Here is a 9834-nt window from a genome sequence, read left to right as displayed (position 1 = left end):
GCTGGCAGCGCCGGTGAGCAGGACAGGAAGAGTGGGTGGCACTCAGCACCAGAAGCCTGCCTTTCACAATGTGAAGGAGCAAGTGGTCCTTATGGAATGTGATCAGTCACTGGGCAAGCATTAATTTTAACTTGTGGTCCACAGAAGAAAAAAAATGGTTGTCAAACAGTCCTAGTCTTTCTGGCATTGGCAACCCCCTCACACTCTTCTGGCTCTTTCTGATGAGCGCAAGAACTCCAGTGCCTCTCGGGCTCTTTCCCCGGCCAGGAGAATCTTGAGGCCCACAGAGATGCCAGCAAGGCCATGGCAAAGCGGCACACAAGGCTGCAGGCAGGAACGTGGCAGTAATTCTGTTGAGAGGCTGAGAGGTCGGTGTTGCTGGTTTGAGCAGTGGGGACATGGCTCTCTGTGCACAGTTTGCACCGGCAGGGTGCCTGAGGCTTTCCTTGCATGCAGAAATATGGCCCCAGTTGTACAGACCCACGCTTGCAGGATTTGGGCTCATGTGAGGCCCACAGCTGCAAAAAGAGGTCTTCTTATTGTCTGTTGGTTCGTTCTGAAATTCACTACAATCTCCTGGACTGATTTTTCGCACTGGATTTCCAGATATGTGTTCTGCTCTCATATACTCTGAGGAAATCCTTTTGCATCTTGGAGACAGGGGGGACCCCACTGAAAAAATGACGGTAAGAAAAATTTACCCACTCCCAATATGTTCTTGTTTTTAACTTGCTTGTTACCTTGTTTTTTTTAAAAAAAGAATAACAACAATAGCAACAACAACTAAAATGAGATGTGTGTCTTTGTGTCTCTCTGTGTGTGTTTCAAAGCTCAAAGCTTCCACGGCAGCACAAAAGACCACAAAATCGTGGTGGGAAATGTGCGAGCATGTAAACAAATGTCACTTGGCATCATGCCTGATTGTTACTGTGCCTCAACTCCCCTCCCAAAAAACAGCAACAACTGGGGGGCACACCATTCAAAACAGGGGCAAAAGCCAGGTCACGTAACTCAGCTTGCAGGGTAGCCCAAGAAGAAAAAAAGTCAAATCAAAATGTAAGGAGATCCCAGCAGGCAGTGTTTTGTTACTGCATATCCAAGGCACTGCAGTGCTCTAGTGCAGAGAGAACAGGCAAGCGACGGCTGAAAGGGCATCAGTGGGGGGGCTGGGGGGGCTGGGTCTTGGCCCCCTTTCCATTACTGGCTGTGAAAGTAGATCGGCTTCACTTTCCCAGAGAGGATCTTCGGGACTTGCACCGAAATGATCTCAGCCATCATTTCTGGGTAATCCACACTGACCATGTGGGACTTAACTAAGAGGTCAAACGTAAACTGATGCAGCTCTCGGGCAATCTAGGAAAGAGGGAAAGAAAGCAGAGAAACTTCAGAGAAATCCTCCAAGAATGGTGCAGACCCCCCCCCCCCCCCCCCAAAAAAAATGATCATGCACATGGATGGGGGTCAGTGTGCTTGTTACCACTTTTCCTCCCTGCATTCAGTTAACGTGGTTGTCTGCACCAGCCTCCTGTGTTGCCCTCTTTATTTCATTGGCCTCCTTACATGTGTTCCCCCCCACCCCCCGGACTAGAACATATGTGTGCTTAGGGTTGTCAGGTCCTCCCTGTCCACCGGCAGGGGATAGGGGGGTAAGGGTCGCCAGATCCAGGTTGGGAGACTCCTGGAGATTTGAGAATGGAGCCTAGGGGGCGGGGAACAGGGACCTCAGTGGGGTACAATGCCATAAAGTTCGCCGTCCAAACCACCTGTTTTCTCCAGGGCAACTGATCTATGGAGAAAATCAAAACCATGGGAATTGATTTTGGCCTCCCTGTACAATTGTGGTGAAACAGCTATTTTGCGGGTGGTACGGAGGAGGATTTGGGATATGGAAGCCCAAACAATTAACGCTGGGAGCTATGGAGTCTGTTCTCCACGCTCCCTTGACCTCCCCCCCCCCAAGCCTCTAGGCCTCGTTAAAATCCCAAAAGGGATGTCGGGGGGGGGGGGGGAGAGAATGGGACTAAAGTGGAGCGACGGCCTTCTCAGGGATTTATGAAAAGCTGTTCTCCTTGCTCAGCACGGGGTCGGCCCTGGCTAGTACTTGGACGGGACATTTAGACATTTCTGGAAAAGGTAACTGTTTGGGATATTTCAGAGGAAAAATTGTGTTTTTAACACCACCTGCGTCTGATGAATGCGGCAGGGTTGCTTCTTGAACTCAATTATGAGGTTTTGACCTTCTAAGAATAAAAATAGCTTACAAAGATTGAATTTCGTAACTTTTCATATATGTCATGGCCCACAGGAATTTGGTTCAGATTTGGAACATTAATGATATCTGAGTGTGCAGAGTCCAAGGCAGAGGCAACCATTTTATTACCTGTCTTCCATAGTCCCCAGGACACCTTTGGAATATTGGATTCTCCCCCCCCCCATTTGAATATATGCATATGCATATTGAGGCAACATTTTGTCACACTGTTTTCATAAACATTCCAGATGCCAGTATTTAGCTGAGCATAACCTTCTGCAGCAGATTATAGATAGTCTCTGTATACTTTGCCAAGAACATCAGACAACTGATACCCTGAAGGAAAGCCGGGGCACAGCTGCGCCGGAGAAGCCGAGAGAGGCAACGAGGGGCACTGAGGAAACTTTCAGGGACCTGCTGCAGCCTTCTTGTTCCCACCCCCTGGAGAATGAGGGTCTTGTTTTACTGTTCATTTATTATTTGGACTTTTGGGCCACCCTCCCCTGCAAGCAAGGCTCGGGGCGGCTTACAACAGAATGGGACAATAAATAATTTTGGATTAAGCTAAAACCAATAATAAAACATAGTACAGAGTCAATAAATAAAACAAGCTATTCCAAGATGGCAGGGGATTTCAACAGGAAAACTGCAACTTCCCATAGCCTCCTGGGGGTGGGGCCGGTGAGGGGGGTGGGGCGAGAGACTTGAGAAGGCCAGACGGGCTCCCTGTCCCGTCCCTGTCCCCAGCCAAGTGCCTGGCGGAACATCTCTGCCTTACGAGCCCTGCGGAAAGGTGGTAAACCCCACGGGGCTTGGACGTTCTCCGGAAGAGAGTTCCACCGGGTGGGGGCCAGGGCCGAAAAGGCCCCCCTGGCCCTGGAGGAGGATGGCCGGGTCTCTTTCAGGCCAGGGACCACCAGTAGGTCTTTGCTACCTGAGCGTAACGCTGCATTGGGGCATCCTGAGAGAGGCAGTCTCGAAGGTCCGTGGGCCCCGGACTGCTCAGGGCCTTCAAGGTCAGGACCAGCAACCTGGACTTGATCTAGGGCAGCTGAACTTGAAGCCAGGGCAGCTGCGCAGCACAGGCTGGATTCTGGACCAGTGGGAGCTTCTGAGCCAGCCTCCAGGGAAGGCCGGCGTAGAGCGAGTTACAGTGGTCTATCCTGAAAGTGACCATTGTGTGGATTACCGTGGCTAGGTCACAGTGGGACAGGTAGGGAGCCAGTTGCCAAACGTGGCACAGTTGGAGAAACGCCAGCCTGGCAACCATCGCAACCTGGGCCTCCATTGACAAGGTGGCATCCAGGGTCATGCCCAGGCTCCTAATGGTCGGTGCCAGTGAAAGGGGCACGCTGTCAAGAGCCAGGAAGAAGAAGAGGAAGAGGAGGAGGAGGAAGTTGGATTTATACCTTACCCTTCACTATCTGAAGGAGTCTCAGAGCGACTTATAAACTCCTTTCCTTTCCCCTCCCCACAACAGACACCCTGGGAAGTGGGTGGGGCTGAGAGAGCAGCTCTGAGAGAACTGTGGCTTGCCCAAGGCCACCCAGCAGCTGCATGTGGAGGAGTGGGGAACCAAACCCGGTTCTCCCAGATTAGAGTCCGTGTGCCTAACCAGTACACCAAATTGGCAACCCAGCTGTGGCCCACCCCCAACAGGGTGCCAGGCTGAGGAGGAAGGAAGCCATCCCTTAGAAAGGAGCCATGCCTCAGAAGACGAACCGCTAACCTCTGGCGCTCGAGGGAGAGAGAAGGGGCTCTGGGTAATGGGTGATTCTGTATGGAAACTGTCTAGATAGATTGGTAGGTTGTCTGGGGAAGAGAGCACTGTTGGGAAGTGTACCCAAGTGGTCCTGGAGGGGACACCTACTTTGCTGGGTAGGAAGGTAAAGGCTTGGTGGGCCTTTAAAGTAGCATTTTTAGACCAGCGGAAACAAGGAGCCTCAATGGGTGGATGGAGAAAGGGTTTATGCTCCTCAGGCACCCAGGGAATGCTTTGGAAGAAGCCAACTTTGTACAAAAGAACAAAGTCCAGTGGCACCTTCAAGACCAACTCAAACTTTGTTCTTTTGCTTCAGACCAACATGGCCACCCACCTGAATGTTCATACAAAAGAGGCTCCACTTGAAGTAAAATGGGACCAGACTATGAAAAACACTGCAGAGCATCTTTAGGCTAACTCCTGGCAGGCACTGAGGATCCCCAAGGGATAATATAAGATGCATTTTCTGTCATCAAAATGGGGGAAAAGTAGAACTTGACAGAATGTGGCAGGAAATTATGAGTAGAGGGGCATAGGAAATAAACAGTGGGTTCCATGGATGAGCAGGCTGGAGCCTAGTGATCAGCTCCACTTTATTTGTGATTTCAGCAAGAGCAAGACAAGGCCCCAGAGCCTCCGGTCTGTTAGATAGCATGCCATGGCCACACCCAAGCACACCCCACTCCCAGTGATGGGCTTTTTACATGACATTACTACTAGACTGGTTACTTCCAGAGTCCTGGCAGGCTATTGTTCTTTTGCTCCAAGCTCAGCCAGTCCCTGGGGTGATTCAGTCAGGGATGATTCAATCCCAATACATAACAGAATAGACATGCTGAGACATTTTGGAGAAGGAAACAAGGTGGAGTTATTTATATGCCAATGCTAGATTTATATGCCAAGCTAAGATATTTTTTAAAAATTGATTTGTCATTTTACTGACTTTTTATAGGCTTGTTTTGTTTAACTGGCTGGTTGTGTTTTTATTATTTTAGTTGTGATTCCCACCAGCAGATTGTGGAGAGGCAGCATAACATTTTTATAAATAAGTAGATAAATAGTTTGGTAGTAAATGAGAATGTCGATACAGTGACGGATTTAGACATCTGATGGAACTGTGAAAACCAGTGGGATACCATTATTAACTCTGTATGTCAAAGAGGGTTATATAAGGTAGGAAAAGGAATAAATTATCCCACAAAATTGCTATGGGTACAGGCTCCATACCTGGAAGGCAGCTTAAAAGTGGGTCCCATACTATTGCCCGCCTAATCAAAAGTCTGAGGGCAACCTGAAGCGGAAAAAGATGTAAGGAAGATGACCAGAGGAGGAAATTGTGAAATAATGGGCTGCTTCCTCACACTGTCTGGGTCCATGCATATTCCAGTCATGACCGAGAGACACGAATGATTGTGCCCTGGAACAGCTAGTTAAAGAACTGATGAGAGGGGAGGTGACTCGGGCCCCGATTCTGAATGGTGCACATGGTGCGAGAGGTGAGTGTCTGAGTCAACAAGGTGGGAACACAGCGATTCCCTGCAGCATTTATGAAAATGGAAGATGCCCTAAAAGTCCAGTTCAGGTACCCCTGGGGTCAGAAAAGGAAACTTCTCAAAAATTAGAGTATCAGTCAAAAGGAAGCTGAAAGAGAGAATAAAGAGGGTCAAATCTCTTCAGTATGCTTGTAATAATTGAAACGGCCGTAGAATGTATTCGGCAACTCAGGAGAACTTCCACCAAATCCCAGGGGATGTCAGGGTGGTCAAGGAGTAGGCAAGGAAGCTGTAAAAAAGCAAGAAGGCATCTTTTAAAAAAGGGGGGGGGAAATCTGGCCTACGCGAGGAAAGCAAGGAGGAGCGAGAGGGTTCCCCGGTTCCTCCGGCCACAGTTGGGGGGTGGGGTGGGGTAGGGCTGCCAGATCCAGGTTGGGGGAGGAGCCTGGGGAGGACGGGGACTTCCTCAGTGGGGCACAGTGCCACAGAGCCCACCCTCCAAAGCACCCATTTCCTCCAGGGGAACTGATCTCTGTCGTCTGGAGAAGACCCGTAATGCTGGGGGTTCCCCAAGTCCCACCTTGAGGCTGGCATGCCTGGGAGGAGCCCATTTGGCAAAACAAACAAAAGTTCAAGATCAGGTGTGCAAAATAAGAATCTGAGGAGCGTATCTGCTAAATATTGAGATGAATAATAAGAATTTCTTTATATCAGAAAACCAGCCAGAGAAGCAGCTGGGTCACTGGATGACAGAGGACTGAAAGGATTGCTGAAGGAAGACAGGGAGACTAAAGAGGAGCCAAACAAATCCTTTGTGTCGGTCTTTACTGTGGAAGGCAGGGAAGGGGGCTAGCTACTTCACAGCCACTGTTTTCAAGGGAGATGTCTACAGAACCGAGTCAGTTAATACGCAACTTATTTCTAAAATTGGTCTCCCTGCCGGAGAATTGGAAGATAGCAAACATAACTCCAGGTTTATGCATCCCGCACGGTTGCCGGATGGTTTCAACAAAAATCCTGGGAACACTTGATAAAAAACTGTTGAACCCACCCCCACCCCAAAATATGCATGATACGGGAAATCTACTGATAGCTATCTGTATTACATCTCATATTTTACATTAGATTATGTAACTTTTAGCAATGTTTAGTCCCTAAATGCTGAGTTCAGTAAGACTTAAATGTGACTTCGTCTCACTACCCAAAGGGTATGGCTGCTATGACTTAGAGAAAAGATGTCCTGCTCCTTGAACTGAGGCTTTGTGGGATCTTCTTGACCTCTCTGCCCTGAGGAGCTTCCAGTGCCCATTCCCATGCATAAAACCTCGCTTAGAGCTTAAAGGCGGAGGACGTTTTATCTCCTGCATTTAGCAATCCCACAATCTCACCAGACCTGGGAGGCTCAGCACGGGGTCGGCCCTGGCTAGTACTTGGACGGGAGACCACCAAGGAAGCCCAGGGCTGCCACGCAGAGGCAGGCAATGCCAAACCATCTCTGAATGTCTCTTGCCTTGAAAGCCTCGTGAGCAGTCACTACAAGTTGGCTGCGACTCAATGGCACTTCCCGCCCCCGCCCCCATCCAGGAGAGAACAGAGTGCTGCTGGCGTTTGATTGTTGACTAGTCAGTATAATCTACCATTAGGACACCACAGAAGATACAGAATAGGGACAGTCGTTTAAAGTGACATTTACCAGTGGTTAAGCAAATCAAATCCAAGAATTGCTTTTTGTGGGGTGGGGTATTTTTTATATGTGCATGTATGTATGTGAGTGTGTGTGCACCTGGAAGTCATGGTGACCTGTGGTGACTGACTGACCCCTACTGGGGGCCTGGAGGATATTTGGAGCGCTGGCTGAATAAAGCCTGCCCCCCTCCTCCCACCCCTGGCATTCCAAGGAGGTCTCCCATCCGAGTACTCGCCACAGTCGGCCCTGCTTAGCTTCTGAGATCTGATGAGATCAGGCTGGCCTCCTGGGCTATCCCGGTCAGGGCAAATCCAAGAATTGTTTCATATGACCTCTTAGAAACCGAAATCCAGAATTCCTGTTGGACTCAACTCTGTTTTTACCCTACAGATGTGCCAGGATTCTTTTGCACAGGACATATTTGATTATGGAGGGCAAAGTCATAGACAGTGGTGTGTGAAAGTCAGTGGGCCGGCACGTTCCATGGACACCTATTCACCTGTATCCAGACACATTAATGATGCATTCTGCTGACAGAACCAAGCATTAAAGCAGCTGTTTTTTAGTTCTGTTGACAAAAGATGGGGCAATGTTTTCTGAGCAGACTTAGCTGGCACATATGTGATGCCAAAAAATGTAGTGACTTTGAAGCAAGAGATCCGTCACACAGTCAGATATGAGACATGCTTCTTAGCAAATATGAGATTTCAGGACTTGGGACTCCCAAGCAAGTGAGTGCCGGGTGCCAGAGGCGGATGGGAATCAGAAGACAGGCAACTAGAGGGTTCTCCCGTTTGTCAGCTGACTGAGAAATATATCTAAGTATACAATGAGCAGGGGTCATTTCCTGCAGGAGTGCACAGGAGTGGAGCTCCGGCAGTAAAGAGCTGAGGGGGAGGGCACATGCAACAAGCCCCACCCCCTGCTCCCAGCAGCCCTCAGTCAGAGCAAGAAGCAGCCAGGTAAGTTGCAGAGCCCCCCCAGTCCAAAACAGTCCAGTGGCACCTTTAAGACCAAGTTTTATTTAGGTACAAGCCCTCCCCCCTCTGCAAATACAGATCTGCATGTTCCCCCCCCCCCCATAGGTAGTAATCCAAAACAGTCCAGTGGCGCCTGAGCGGTGGATGTTGCCTTCTGACACACTTCCGGTGATGTCAGGGGGTGTGGCATATACAAATAAGTTATGCTAATGAGTTATACTAATGAGCTCCTGCACCTCTTTTTAATACAAATTGACCCCTGACAATGAGTAATAAAATTTTAAAAACTGACAAATTACATACATTTAGACATGCAGTTGGCATATGGGCAGGTTCCAGCCATCCAGGCAGATATAGCAAAACTTGTGATATTGCTGAATTCAGGCAGCCTGGACCTATGAACTCAAGTCCCACTGAGCTCCTGGGGTTTACTCCCATGTAACTGGGCACAGAATTACAACAAAAAAACTAAGATCATGGCATACAGCCCCATCACTCCTTGGCAAATAGAAGGGGAAGTCATGGAAGTAGTGACAGACTTCACGTTCCTGGGATCCCAGATCACCGCAGACTGTGACAACAGCCATGAAATTAAAAGACGCCTGCTCCTTGGGAGGAAAGCGATGGCGAACCTAAACCGCTTGATAAAAAGTAGAGACATCACCCTGCCAACAAAAGTCCGCATGGTCAAAGCAATGCTATTCCCAGTAGTCATGTATGGCTGCGAGAGTTGGACTATAAGGAAGGCCGAGCGCCGAAGAATAGATTATTTTGACTATGGTGCTGGAGAAGACTCTTGAGAGTCCCTTGGACTGCAAGAAGATCAAATCAGTCCATCCTAAAAGAAACCTACCCTGACTGTTCCCTGGAAGGCCAGATAATGAAACTGAAGCTCAAATACTTTGGCCACCCAATGAGAAGGGAGCACTCCCTGGAGAAGACCCTGATGCTGGGAAAGATTGAAGGTCAAAGAAGACGGGGACGGCAAAGGATGAGATGGTTAGACAGTGTCATCGATGCAACGAACATGAAATTGAGCCAACTTCAGAGGACAGCGGAAGACAGGAAGGCCTGGCGGGAGATGATCCATGGGGTCGCGAAGAGTTGGACTCGACTGTGCGACTGAACAACAACAAAAAGTCAGGAAAAATTGTTCTAGGGATTGGGGGGGGGGGCAAGGGGTTCTTCCAGAAATGTTTCCCAAAAGGAGAGAATGGAAGTTTTCTTGCTGATAATTTAAGCTTTATATATCGAATATAAATGAAGCAGCAGAAGCAAAGAATGCTCTTAGTGGGCAGGAAGTGATATGAAGTTCTGAAAGGATTAGCACTAACCGAGGATTATTACCTCATGACTGCATTGATTCTACACTTAGTCAAGTTTTTATGTCCCCCCTTCTGTTCCTTCTTTGACTTAGCCATGTCTGCCAAAGAGCTAAGCTCTTCTGTCAAATTTGTGTTAGCATTATTAAAAAGACCTTAACATGGTCAAAGATCAGTCATGTTTGCAGCCAAACCATGGAAGTAGAAGTGGGGCTCATGTCCCGCAAAAAATTCCTACATTTCAAAAGCAGCAACAACAAAAAACGCAACCTCCAGGAACTCCTCGACGACTGGGGTGTCGGGAGGACGGGGAAGAGAACGCTGAGACGAGCCAGACTT

General features: G+C 48.8%; 1 protein-coding gene across 1 annotated transcript in view; it reads right to left on the bottom strand.

Moving 5' to 3' along the window:
* Window positions 1-274: 274 nt before the first annotated feature.
* The window catches only part of AR (androgen receptor), a 164589-nt gene continuing 155029 nt past the window's right edge, over window positions 275-9834 (bottom strand). Inside the window, exon 8 of the mRNA XM_015419688.1 lies at window positions 275-1353. Within this exon, the coding sequence (XP_015275174.1) occupies window positions 1198-1353 (156 nt within the window). The 3' untranslated portion in view covers window positions 275-1197. The remainder of the gene's footprint in view (window positions 1354-9834) is intronic.

This window comes from Gekko japonicus, unplaced genomic scaffold (genome assembly GCF_001447785.1).
Source record: "Gekko japonicus isolate JY-2015 unplaced genomic scaffold, Gekko_japonicus_V1.1 scaffold1526, whole genome shotgun sequence".
NCBI classification, from domain to species: domain Eukaryota; kingdom Metazoa; phylum Chordata; class Lepidosauria; order Squamata; family Gekkonidae; genus Gekko; species Gekko japonicus.
The sequence above is the reverse complement of the archived record's forward strand: the minus strand, read 5'-3'. Positions and strand labels throughout refer to the sequence as shown.